The sequence below is a fragment of the Sinohyriopsis cumingii genome, chromosome 7 (assembly GCF_028554795.1).
Source record: "Sinohyriopsis cumingii isolate HCF-2022 chromosome 7, ASM2855479v2, whole genome shotgun sequence".
NCBI lineage: Eukaryota > Metazoa > Mollusca > Bivalvia > Unionida > Unionidae > Sinohyriopsis > Sinohyriopsis cumingii.
The window spans coordinates 70,188,394-70,202,961 of record NC_142967.1 but is presented as its reverse complement, the minus strand read 5'-3'; the positions used below and the strand labels follow the sequence as shown (position 1 = coordinate 70,202,961).

At 32.7% G+C, this 14,568-nt stretch overlaps 2 protein-coding genes across 7 annotated transcripts in view; one reads left to right on the top strand and one right to left on the bottom strand.

Annotated features, from left to right (window-relative positions):
• Positions 1-14,568, bottom strand: part of LOC149795476 (uncharacterized) — a 35,178-nt gene that overhangs the window by 10,454 nt on the left and 10,156 nt on the right. The window contains exons 1-4 of one of the 5 annotated variants that reach the window (XM_089965272.1): positions 12,137-12,231; positions 10,366-10,519; positions 9,856-10,058; positions 8,001-8,203 (exon numbers count right to left, since the gene is read on the bottom strand). In XM_089965272.1, coding sequence (XP_089821398.1) covers positions 8,001-8,203; positions 9,856-10,058; positions 10,366-10,519; positions 12,137-12,214 — 638 coding nt within the window. In that variant the 5' untranslated portion in view covers positions 12,215-12,231. Of the gene's footprint in view, positions 1-8,000; positions 8,204-9,855; positions 10,059-10,365; positions 10,520-12,123; positions 12,244-14,568 lie in introns of those variants that run through there. The other 4 variants (XM_089965273.1, XM_089965274.1, XM_089965276.1 and 1 more) reach the window with 4 other exon arrangements.
• The window catches only part of LOC149795475 (uncharacterized), a 48,238-nt gene continuing 45,940 nt past the window's right edge, over positions 12,271-14,568 (top strand). For both annotated transcript variants that reach the window (XR_016422334.1, XM_089965269.1), the window contains exon 1: positions 12,271-12,325. The gene's annotated coding sequence lies outside the window, so the exon portion shown is untranslated. The remainder of the gene's footprint in view (positions 12,326-14,568) is intronic.

Here is a 14,568-nt window from a genome sequence, read left to right as displayed (position 1 = left end):
AACTGCTCTCATTGTGCTTAAAAAACAACAGCTTGAATTAGTCTAAAAGTACACTATCTTTAGAAGTTATTAAAATGGAGAAACAAATTTTGCCAGCCCAGACAATACCAGTTTCTAACAGTGCAATGGATGAATTATCAAATATATGAAATGTAAACAAAGTTATGGCTCCCTCTTTTACAATTTAGTTTTGAAGTCCAGGAAGTGAAAATGTCCAAGAAGAGCTAGCAGGTTTTTAAAGGTGTACATCTGAAGTAAGGCCAAGCTGTACACTCTATACCCCAATTTCACCCATCAGTCATACACCAAAATAAAGGCAATTAAAAGTTCTTTTAATGATACTTAAGATATATAAGGTCTTTTTTAAATAACCAGTATAACTATTGAGGAAAACTTGAGAAATTATTTTTCTTTAAATGTCTAACCCTATGCAAAATATGAAACTGTAGAGAACCACCTATAGGTTTAAAGTTTATGCCATTACATTCAAATAATTGTTATCTTTCCTGTTTTTCCTGATTGTTAGGTCCTGTATTCATAATTTTCCTAAACTTAAACTCATTTTTTTGTATTTGAGACATACATACTGATTAAATCACAATAGATAATTGTTTTAAAGTTTTCAATTGTTTAGACTTTTAAATTTTGCTGCAATGCTCTCAATGACATGGGAACTAATGCTCTATGCTGCAATATTCTTTATGTATATGGAGCTAGTGCCCTGTGCAGCAATAGTCACAATATATGTGGAACTAGTGTCCATTACTGCAATATTTACTCTCAATGAATTGGGAACTAATGCTCTATGCTGCAACAGTCACAGTGTATATGGAGCTAATGCCCTGAGCTGCAATACTCTCAATGTACATCGAGAAAGTGCCCTGTGCTGCAATACTCTCAATGTATGTAGAGATAGTGCTCTCTGGTGGAATACTCTCAAATGTATATGGAACTAGTAATCTATGCTGCAATGTCAACCTATGATCGATTGTATAAGAAACTAAATGCAATACATTGTTTTCTCAGTTAGATACAGAAGTATTGAATGTAGAAAATTTTAAGTATCAAATGGCACATGTGTACAACATGCTTGACATTTCTACCAAGTTTGGTTGAAATATCTTAAATGGTTAATAATCATGCCCCTGAAAGGAAAATCTGATGGACAGATGGACAGAAAGATGGACATAATGATAGCTATATACCCCTGTATTACAAATGGTGAGGGGATATAGAAAATCCAAGATGTTTGCTAGGAGTCAAAATGATTTGTTAGATTTTATCAACAGGAAGTTTTATTTCCAGTTTCCAGGCATAATGAGTTTTCCTACAGAAGAGAAATGTGAATTGTAGATGGATGATGAACATACAAATGGATAAAAACATTACAAGTATTGAAACTAAAGAATTCTGCATGAAAAATGGTACAGCAACATCCATAGTCTAATATGTGTACAACTTTTTGTGAATGGGAGAATCACTGTTGAGATGTTTCCGGATTGGCACACGGTATTAAATGGATTAAGGTACACGGTATTAAATGGATTAAGGCACACAGTATTAAATGGATTAAGGTACAATGCACAAGATGAAGAACTGGGTCAAGATGTCAACTGAAATGTAATTAATTGCATGGAAAACAATAGCCAGGCAAGTTGATTTTCACATGCATAATTCTGATTCTGATGAATACAGCCAGATTCAGGGTCAGCATCAGGAAGATGGATTTGATTGTCCAGTTACCATGAGAATATTAGTGAGAAGGAAAGATGAATCTGGAGAACAGAAGTAGAGATGATGGTACTGCACATAGCTTTGAAGTTGAAACAGGATCACAAATACAAGTATAAATGGAACACCACAGAAAATTATACCCTCTGGAATAAACAGAAACATCAGTAGTAAAACATGAGACATCTAGACCACAGGAAAGAAGGAAAGCTTCCATGATGCATGATTACATAGAATTGGTGTGAAATATCTGAAAATTGCTTATCTTACTACTACTGTATTCAAGCTGCTTTAAAAGATCAGAAATATTCAAATGACAAGAATAATGCATGATCAGCAGGGTAGGTTGCAAGAAGTGGGATCAGTGAAGGTGCTAATGTTGTTTGGGTCTCAGAAGATGTAGAGAAGATACTCTTGATAGTACTGAAGCTAGCTTTATATAACTTTGAAAGATTTTCTGTTAAATCTACCAGTAAACTGGAATTAATAGAGTTGCATGAATTATTCAAACACTATGATATTATAGAAATTAACATAAACTTAAACTTCAGAATTGTCATATATGCTTGTTGCAAAATTCAATTTCTTATATTAATGTTCAAGCAGAATTCATGTCAGATTGTTTACAAGTGGTAATATAGTGGCACTTCATGGAGTAATTACATATTTAATTAATTCAGGTAAAAAATTATTTAGTGCATTTATTGATTTTAAAAATGGCATTTAATTATATTGTAATAGAAATGTTCAGGTTTAAGCGTGTTTAATTGGCATTAGGAGTAGAATATTCAATAAAATTACATCCATATAAACTACAATGGATATCAACATTGAATGATATTTCGTCTTAGTCTTGTTGTACAATTGTGTACGACAAGGGGAATGTTCATCACCATCTTTATTTTCAGTGTTTATTAATGAGAGTACTATCATTAAAAGTGTATTGATGGTAATGACATTGGTATGATACTAATATTCTTAATATTATATGCTAATGAAACTATTTCAACAATTAATAGAGGTTTGCAAAAGGGATTATATACATTGAAAGCCTATTGTTTAAAATGGAGATTAATAATAAATATATTCAAGATAAGGTCATAATTTTTCAGAAAGAGGCAGATTTGACAATGGTTAATTATGTTATTATGATACAAATGAAATTGAAGTTGTTAGTAAATTGTTTACTTAGGAATTACTCCCTTGAAGGCTGGCTTATCTGCAGAAGCTGAAAAACTTAAGCTGGACAAGCAGTACGATCTTTATTGACATGAAAAAGTACAGTAACTGTATAAATTTTGTGATATACCACCATACATTTTATGTAAATTAGTATGCTATTCTTATTGCTCCAGTTCTATCATATGTTATAGAAGTGTCTGGATTTATGTAAAGTAATGTTGTTGAATGAGTTTATTTTCCTTTCTGTATAGCCAATTTAGGTGTTAGACATTTTTATATCGTGAAGTGGGGGGGGGACATTCATCTCAGAATACTTTGATTATTTATGATTATTAAATATTGGTTAAACATTTTAAATTCTAGCCGTAGATAATATATGCAAATTGTGTGTGACATTGTTTAAATGCAGAATCGATAGTAACCCTATGGGAATTGAGAACATTTAGAAACACTTAGTTTTGGACCCATCCAGTTGCAGCAAGGTGTAGGCTATTTTGATGTGTTTCCACAAGTAGTTAAGCAACACTTGAAAGAACACTTTTTCACCAATGCTGAAAGAATGTTTTTTTTTTGAAAATTGGAATTCTAGTCCTGAATTTTGTAGTAGAGTAAGACTTGCAAATAGCTTTACATATAAAGACTTTCTTACTTTTGGACTACTATTAACAATTTTAGTATAGAAGTAACTAAATTGTGAGCTTCATCTCATTGACTCATTGTTGAAACAGGTAGATAATTCATTTGGCTATGTGGTGTAGCAAAGTACTCATCTAGACCTTAAGTCCAATATGTGTAGCAAGTTTCATTGAGATGCCTTGAATTGTGAATAGTGAAAGGTAAATAGCAAATTAATGTCTAGACCATTGGTCCTATACGATTAGCACATTTCATACAGATGCTTTTAATATTTTAAATAGCAAATGAATGTCTAGACCATTGGTCCTATACGATTAGCACATTTCATACAGATGCTTTTAATATTTTAAATAGCAAATGAATGTCTAGACCATTGGTCCTATACGATTAGCACATTTCATACAGATGCCTTTAATATTGTAAATAGCAAATGAATATCTAGACCATTGGTCCTAAAAGATTAGCACATTTCATACAGATGCCTTTAATACTGTAAATAGCAAATTTGTGTCTAGACCACTTGTTCTATGTGTGTAGGAGATTTAATACAGATGCCTTTAATAGTTGAAGAGTTATGCTCTGGAAACAACAATGATTATAGGCAAACAGATGGATTACTGATAGACACAGACATATATTGCACCATGTTACATTCTGCAGACGTAAAATCTGAGGATTATAAGAACTTGATGCATTTCATTTGAGCATTGCTAAAACATCAAAGATATGTTGATTATTGCAGTATAAAAATAGTTTTGTTAGATAATAAATGTCAAATATGATGATGATGATGATTGTTAATTGATACTGGTAATATATATATAATAGTTACTTTTGAATTGATTATATAAACATGTATTTATTATATAAAATTTGATTAACCAGGATGCTAAGTAAACATAGTTATGACATTAGTCAGTTAAGAGGTATTAATTAGGAGTTAAAAAAGCAACTAGTTTAATTTTCATGTGCATATTTATATATATATATATATATATATATATATATATATATATATATATATATATATATATATATATATATATATATATATATCCTCTTATTAGATGCATATCTGCTGTAAGTGTTATTCATTAATCATTGCACTTTCTCTAACAGCTGTTAATGAAATTTGTTGTTCAGAATGGAAAAAGTTCCCTTCCACCTGTAGTTTTTAATAACATAAAAAAGCTGTCATTACTTACAATCCTTCCCTACAACATGGATTGAAGACATATTACAAATGATCACCACCTGATCCAGACTGTCAAACATGGTTATGAAAGGATACTGTACTTTACATTTTAAGAGACAGAAAATCATGAGTTAATTATTAAAATCATACATCATCAGAGAAAAAGGAACATAATTTAAATTAATATATTTTTATGGGTCCCAGTGTTCATTTTTAGGTGAAACATCACAGTTTTATAGGTACTTAATTTCATGGATGGGACAAAGAGTCATAGAAGAATCATTGTTTGTTGAATATTTAAATTTATGGATGGGACAAAGGGTCCATAGAAAACTCATTCTTTGTTGAATATTTAAATTCATGGATGGGACAATTAAAGGGTCCATAGAAGAATCGTTCTTTTTTAATATTTAATATCATGGATGGGACAAAGGGTCCATAAAAGAAACATTCTTTGTTGAAAATTCATGGATCGGAGAAAGGGTCCATAAAAGAATCATTCTTTGTTGAATATTTAAATTCATGGATGGGACAATTAAAGGGTCCATAGAAGAATCATTCTTTGTTGAATATTTAAATTCATGGATGGGAGAAAGGGTCCATAAATGAATCATTCTTTGTTGAAAATTCATGGATAGGACAAAGGGTCCATAGAAGAATCATTCTTTGTTGAAAATTCATTGATGGGAGAAAGGGTCCATAAAAGAATCATTCTTTGTTAAATATTTAAATTAATGGATGGGACAAAGGGTCCATAGAAGAATCATTCTTTGTTGAAAATTCATGGATGGGACAAAGGGACCATAGAAGAATCATTCTATATTGAATATTTAAATTCATGGATGGGACCAAGGGTCCATAAAAGAATCATTCTTTGCTAAATATTTAAATTAATGGATGGGACAAAGGGTCCATAGAAGAATCATTCTTTGCTAAATATTTAAATTCATTGATTGGAAAAATTCATGGCCTAGAACAACCACCAAGTTCACAACAATTGATACCCAATGAAAAGTAGTAAATTCACAAGTAGATTATTTACTTATTCATGGCATCAATCAGTGTATATATTCATGTTTCAAATTAAATTCACCTTTTATACTGTTGACATTTCTAGTCAATGTACCACATTAAGAACATGAACATTTGGTCCCAAGTAAATTACATACATGCAGCACATTAAATCAGTTGCCAAAATTTCATTTATATACAATCATTTCCTTTACCACATTTATCTTTGTTGAAACATTTGTAAAGGAGTTTTTTATTTACAAAATTGCCTTCAATCCTGAAACAAATTCATAAGTCTTTGTATTGATAAAGAAAATTATGAATGCCAAAATTTTATTTAAAGTAAAGGTCATGATGACAAACTAATTACAGTATATGATTACTTGTATATATGATTTTCAGCTGCAAACAATATACAGTAAACCTCTGGCTTATGTGATAGTTCAATTGCCAACAGTGGTCTCATAACCCTAAAACATGTACCTCAAAATGTTTGGATTCACTGCCTTTAATTTTCATTGAAAAGTATGTAATTTGATTAACTTTAATACCATTCATTTTAGCCATTCACAAGTTCTAATATTTGAGTTTAAACCTGCCATTTATATGAGCATATATGGTATGCCATCTGTGCAGATCTAAAGATTTCCAATTTATTTAGCATTTTTTGCATATGTTCAGGATTCCCACCTGACAAACATATGTAACTAGATTGGGGGTGGGTTTTATTAAAGCATAATTCATCCTAAACAATTAACATTTCCTAAAATGTTCTTCAAATAGGAGATGGACTTTATCATTCAAAACTAAGCTTATCATATAAAATTGATAGTGATTATATGAACTGGTGCATGACTGTTATCTTTTTCTTAAAAAAAGCTAATTTTTCAGTTTTCCTATGTCTTGTATCACAGCCAATGCTTTATTACAAAGATATTAGATACTGTGATCTTCTGTACTTATGTCCTTCTGTCCTTGAAAATGAGTGCAGTTGCCTTCATCATTTCTAGTACAGGAAAAAAGCACTACCATGCCCTACTTCAGTCTGTAGTTTACACAATTCCAAGATGTGGAAGGGTAAGTACATCAAATCACAATGGGTTTTCCCCTAGGTTATTATTCCATCCACTTGAAAAACTACCCAGTGCCAACATCTGAGCTTAATTACACTTTGAATTGTTTTTAACAGCCGATATCAAATAACATGGTTGAAAAGGAATGATGTGCAATTATTTTTGGGTGAGAGTATTAGTTGTAGTTAAGTTTCATAACTCATTTTAGTCTGTCTTCATCTGATATCGTGGAACTTGGACTGAGACTGTTCACTGCTGTTAGCCATTCAGAAATCAGAACACATAGATCTGAGCCAACTATTCTTCACCTTAATATGGTATCTCATCAACCACTCAAAATATGGGTATATTAAGTCAAAAAAATTTGAATAGCTGAGTATATAAGTGGTTTTATTTAGTTATTTCCAACATTGGCTGCATAGGCAGAAACATCAGGAGAGAAGTTAAGCTAGGACGGTTTGGTATAAATACCAGATGGATACCTAAACAATTTTAATCTAGAGGACTATAAATATTGTTGTTCTGTGACTATGTTCACAGGTTTATTAATGGAGTTGTGATTACTGGAAATGGTAGAGATCACAGTAGCTCTAGGATGTTCTGTGGTAATCATATTTTTTTTTCTCAGTGTTGTATTTGCCCAGATATGGCAGGAATCATATAGTTCAAGGCTTAGGTATGCATCTGTTTGCAAAATGTAGCTAACACAGATCATCATTCAGACTGGTGTAGGCCCAGCAAACATCATAGGTAAAAGAGATATAGGGATCCTGCATAATGGTTTGTGATAGCTCCAGAATAATTCAAAATGTTTTAGCCTGTTTTCAAAATGATATTGTCAACTTTTTGTTCAGAGTGGGAAAACATGCAGATAATTGTAAAATACTTATGTTGCTCTTTGTAGGACATCTTCCAATAAACTTGTAGATTTCATTTTGATTAAGTATGTTTGTATGTACACACACATACACACACACACTTATCTATCTATCTATATATCTATATATATATATATATATATATATATATATATATATATATATATATATATATATATATATATATATATATATATGCATAGTCAACCCTTAAAATTCTGGAAGAAACCAATGCAAACATAAAGACAGACAGTCTAACCATGCTGACCCCTCACTGATGAAAAACATAATTACTTTGCAACTCTTGCAGCCTCTTCTGCAGCCTTCTGTCTTTCATCAGATCGTGTTTGAGCAATAGCCTTCTTTTGTTCCTCCTCACAACGGAGTTCAGTTTTATGAACAACCTCCTTTAGATGCTTCTCACCCTGTTCTCTTTCTTCTTTCACCTGCTCTGCTGCCAGCTTCTGCATCTGCATCTCAACTTGCAATGCCTCCTCCTGCAACAGACAAAATTGCCAATTCTAACATTAAATCAACTTGTATTGGATAGTAGATACCTCTTCTGGAGTAGACAGACCATGGCTGAACAAGGCACTCAAATGCTTGAAGATTAAGTCCACAGAGTGCAATCAATGTGCACAAGCTGAATGTTGTTATTTTAAGATCAAAATAATAAATTAGACAGATATACCTCCAGGTTTTTCAAAATATAAAAATTTGTTTTCAATGTTGCAGTCTGGTACATAGTCAAATTCAATATTAAAAAAGGTATTTATTGAAACAGAGACCTCTTTCCAAGGCATTATTTCTTAACTCAAACCCTACCTCAAGTTTTAACCCACACAGTAGATTACTAAGGCCTCCTTTTCATGGCACAAAAAAAGTACTCTTTGAGATGAATAATCCATCAAGTACCATTAAATTACTTCACTTGCAACTGTTCTTTCTCTTGCTCCTTCTTACTTTCTTTTAAATGCCTTTGTAACACATTCTAGTAAATTTTGCCAATAATAATACATATACTAGAGAGAAACAGTCAGGTAACAAGAAGTTACTTCCAGTTCATTTACTAATTATATTTATATTCACTTCTGGCAGTAAACTATGCTTAAACTAAACTAAGGAATATAAATGAAGAAAACCTGTGACAAAAATGATTACTGTATTATCTGTATTTTGTTCATACAACCTTATTCAGTTGTGTAAATAATTACAAGTAAAATATCAGTAGTAGTTTTCCTAGGTATGCATAATTTTCACATTAAAAATGTCTCTGTACAAATATTAGATGACAAAAATAAATATGATTTGTATCAATTAAGATGAACACAAAGTTAAAGGGTATGAAAAATTATAGATAATACTGTACAGCAATAACATAGTCGTGGCAAAAGTATGCACCTGCCTTTGCTCCACTGTCAGACAATTTTTTTATTTATTTCTTCAGTCAGATCTATTAAGTGCATTGAATCCCCCTACTCCCTGATCTACAGTAAATTTATGATACTCTAGTACAGGGGTCTCAAAGTCAAACCACCATCAGGGCCGTATGAGGGCATTTTCAATGACCCAAGGGATGCACCACATTTGTTTTCTCTTATGACACCTTGTGACGCCAATCATTTTGCGGGCCACAGGATACAACTTGGCGGGTCGCATGTGTTTGAGATCTCTGCTCTAGTGTCCCCTAATCATTACTGAATTGAATAGCAAAATTATTCTTATTATGAAAGTATTTAATGACATCAGTGCTGTTAGTCTCCAATGTGATAAATGTATTCCTATTGATGTATGTTCCCTATGGTTTTGGTATTTACAAAAATGAGCATGAATACAACACATAAATTAAGTCAACAGTAACATCCAAATAAATAAAAGGATACAGGGGAAGAAATCAGAAATACATTGCAACATGGTTCATGCTGATCTCTCTTTACATCAAACTGCTGTTATGTAGCCCGAACAAGGAGTAATCAGCAATGACTGAAATATGAACTCTGTTAACATAGAGTATGATCACATATAATATTTAATGCATACTTAATTAAGTTTACAATTTGTGTGTTGTACAGTGTTTCTTTCTGGTACATCCTTAGAATATAGTGTAAGTTAATCATTCTACATTTAGAAAATGTTTTCTTTATTTCACCTTTAGTTTTTTTTCATATGCTCTTTTCAACTTTTTAATTTCTTTTTCATGTTCTTTTGCAGCCTCAGCTTTTGCTTTTTCTAATGCTTCCACTTTAATTTGCTCTGCTTGTTCCCATACAGCCCTCTCAGCCTCACTTATGGCCTGCAGCTTCTCTTCCTCAGCTTTTTCCATTGACCTCTGGTGAAGTTCATGGCCGATTCCTAATAATAATAATAATAATAATACTAATAATAATAAATAAATAACAACAAAAACATCAACAATTACTAGTATTGGCAATAAAAGTAAAAGTAGAAAAACTACTACTGATGAAGATAAACAACTACATATACAGCAGCATATTAAAGACATAATGCAAACTTTTTAAGTTAATTATATGTACTATCTAAGTTTTGTCATCAAGTTAAAAATTTGGTAATAAAACCATATGTCTGCAAATAGATATTATTGTTATATTAAATTGATGTTGAAGAAATCGCAAATTTAGGTTATGAGAGTAAGTTTTACCAAGTATTTTCTTGTGAGCAAATCCTTGAATAATGACTGGCCGTGTATCATCATACCGACGAGGGACAGTGTTATATCTTGTCATATCCACTGACAAAGTAGGAGGATTGCTGGTCTGTGCCATCTTAGTTAATCCAGTTAGTCTACCATTTGCCTAAGAATAAAAATCTTAATCAGTCTGGCAATAAACAAACACAACCAGAAAAGTTCAGTATTAAATAGATGTGAGCAAAAATAAAAACTGATTTTCAATTTGCTATCAGCAGTAAAGATGTTTAACCAGACCTCACCACCACCACCCAAAAATTACTTTTCTGGCATCTCATTTTGATTGTGAAGAAATCAAAACTATATGTTTCCAGACTGGTCCATAATAATTTTAAGAAAAACAATTGAAAATATGAAGGAAGATGTTCCAGTATTGAATCCAGAATGTCATATTTTGAGAACATGATAGAGTGAACAATTATAATATACAATGCTGTCTGGCATTTCTGCACACCTAAAGTTTCTGCCTCCAATATTGAAGCAAAACGCATACCGAATTCGACCAATTGACGAAAATAAAATACTGCAATGCTTACCATTTGAAGAGATGCAATTGTCACCAAAATATTCTGTTCTAAATAATGTTAATTTTGGACACACGGGATACTACCCCCGTGTTTATATGTCGGCCTATTCTGTGCACAGCTTTGAAAAGATGTAATGTTTATCCATCGGGCTACAGAAATGAAATACATTACTTTGGAATGTTTCTGTCAGCAGTTCAGTCAAGTAATTAGGTCAGGTTTATAGCTAGGTTTACAAAATTTAATGTAACAATGCCAATAAATGGCAAGAGATATTAAGCAAACTAAACCAATCTTGTAATTTTATTTAGTAAAGTTCAACATTTTATAAAAAAATAAGCTATTATGTGGAAGAGAAACAACAATGAATAGGATGTAATGTGTTAAAATGTCTTGTTTATGGGGCAAAATTACTAAAGAATTTAGAAACAGACTATACGGGAATTGTTGTATAATCCCGTTCATGCGGGAAGTTGATACTTTGGGTAGCAGACGATTTTGTACGTGTGGAACAACTTCTTGAAAACTGGAAACTTGGATTAAGATGCAGAACCTTCTTAAGGTATACATTTCCATCTTTTATATACTGTATTGATTTGCATGTTTCTAAAAGATAAATAATAAATAGGATTTTATGGGTTACAAGTTCAGGACGGTCATGGAGTGGGTCTACATGTTGACATTTGGAAATCACATTTTCATTTGCATTTCGAGTCGAAATGTGGGATCTTTTTGTACACTTTATGACTATCACTTTTCTTAATTAAAGTACGATCGCTCTTTCTTGATAAGAAATGGATTTTTGACCCAAAATGACACGTAATCCAGTGTTTACAGAAGTGACTTTCGTTGAGAAGAATTAACCGACGCGCAGAATTGGCCGACATGGTGGTATTGATTTGGCATAGCTGCTAATCAATTGTTGGAATCGATCTCAAGTCTGCTGATAATAATACTGTTCAAGGTATTCATATAGGATAGTTAGTATGTATTTGTGAGCGAACAAAAATGCATAGAAAAATTGCTTTATATCATTAGTAGATTTCCTGTCATGACTGTTAATTCGAACTTGATTGAACATTCGATGTTAACATTTTACTTAAGGAAGTATTAACACGTAATGCAACTAGCCGATAATTTAAGCGAAAGTTTCACGCATGAAATTTTTTATTTATAATACACATACCTTGTTTGATTACCTTTGATTTGAATTCGTTATTCTTAATATTTCTGCTTACAAACTTGATGCCATAAAAACAGGACGGGATATTCCACATGTACAAAGCGTCTTTAAATGGGATTGGTTGCTACGGACACTCTCGCAAGAGTTTGCGAAATCTCGCGTGATATGTGACGTAAACACACCACCACTAGACAGGTTCGTGAGGGTAAGAGGTGTTGGATTTCGTCATACTTTTTTGATTTGTCTTGTTTAATTTGTTGTTACTTTGGCTTGTCTTCACGATAGTTTGATGCACTGTTTTATAACTTATTGAAACAGAAACAAGAGGATCACAAGTCCTCATTTGTATAGGGTAGAAATTTGCGCAGATAATTGTCCACATGGTGTGGTCATGCTATGACCACGTGCACCTGCTTGGTACTAGGTAATCAAAACTACATGGACCTAAGCTTACAGTCTATATTTTCATGCTTATTCTGTGTTTAAGAAAAACAAAGGTTGCAACATCTATGTTTATATATATATTTATATATTTCTTTTAAGAAATGTTTGATAACCATATTAATAAAGGCAGTAATATCCGGTCCATGTAATGAAAACGTGCCGAGTTTGTCCTCCTTGCTTTCGTTTTAGCCTACCAGTATTTGCAAGTTATCTAGATAGGACCAAGTCCTACAACGTAATACACATCGCCCGTTAGTTTTGTTCTGGGGCAGGTGATTGGTCTTGCCGCCTAACTAACGGCGCTGTGTAGCGTGATTTGACGTCGACGAAGTCAGATTTTCAGAAATATCACACACAAATGGCAACCAATAACGACGCTTTCCTACAAAGTTATGATGTTTTTGTCAGACATTACTTACCCTGATGTCTCATTTCTCTAATAAATTCAAATTCTCCCAACAGAAATGGACCTATTTTCAAGTTTCGTTGGCCTACATTTCATTTGGCTGGAAAGTGATTAAAGCTAGGAATGATGAAATCGGGTTCAGTTGAAATATTGTTCATTAACGGCATGAATACAAATATATTATGTCTTTTGGAACTGTAAGCAACGTTTTGTTTCGTTCAAGAAACATCCCCATGTACCTACTTAAAACATACTTCGGCATACCTTGACTACCGTCGCACTGCAGCAACTTCATATACATGTCAAAGGAACATGAAATTGCGTCCATTTGCTAGTGTCATATTTCCATTCTGTCAGGATAATAAAGACTGCACAGTAAGTGTATTAATTACACATAAATTAATGGATATGTGTATATATAGGTTGCCAAATGTTTGAGATATTCCTGAAACTTTGACTACTTGTTCCGATGTCAACAGACATTGGAACACGCTATACAAGACTGTTATTTGGATAGTAAGACAGCACAAATCCAAAAACATGTGCTGTGTCTTGCATTGTAGGACTAGATAGGACCAAGATGGCTTCGTGGCTAGTTCAAATCAGGCATTAATTAGAGATGAAAATTGTCCGCATGGCCAGGACATGCAATGACGTTTACCAGCTACTTTTAATGGGTCATGAAGACAACATGGATCTTATTACTCTATCATCTTTGTTGCTGTTTTTTTTTTTCAAATAAAAAGATTGTCTTTTTTTTTTACAATCCAAGATAACCCTGTTAATACAGGCAGTAACCTCGGCTCTTTCTGATGAAAATAAGCTCATTTTATCTGTCTTAACCAGTTAATTAGGTTATGTTTTAGCCCGTGATATTACATGTGCATCTGTTGAAGATGGTGATGTATTAATTACATACAGCAAATTAATGTGAAGACTTTAACAATGATGTTTAGTCCAAATAAATGTGTACACATAAAAACTAAACTAAACCATGTGTGCTTCAAACTGCATAGAAGGTTTCTTGTGCTGTTGGATACTTTGGTTTTATGGAAATGTGTTAGATTTTTTTGGAGAGGCATTGAGACAGTTTTTGACCGCCTCTCCGGTCATGATATTCTTCAGTTTTAAGTGCCACCTTTGTCATAATGTAATTGTGATCACTGCCAACATCAGCATGTCTTATCAACCTTAATCCTGCAGAGTTCTCCATATGCCGTTTATGAGATTGATAAAACTGCATCTTCCCATGTGGTGATCTCTAGGCCAGTGTGAATATTTGTGTGCAAAGAGTGCTGCTAATGACCCAAGATTTTTTCCTTACAAAAGCCAGAGAAAATATTGCCATTGTCATTCTAACTGCCCATTCCATGCTTTCCCATGTCCATCTCTGAAAAGGTAGACTAGTTTCAGAATTTATCACAATTTTCAGTCAGCTGTTCTGCTGAGCGGTTGCAAATTAGAAGATTGTCATTGTCACAGTTGGAGCGCAAAGGTCATGAGATTGGTGACCAAGTTACTAACAAATGTAAAACTTAGCTGTCTTCTGTCAAGAAAACAAAAGTTACTCCACCCCATGGTTTTTTAGATGTAAACTG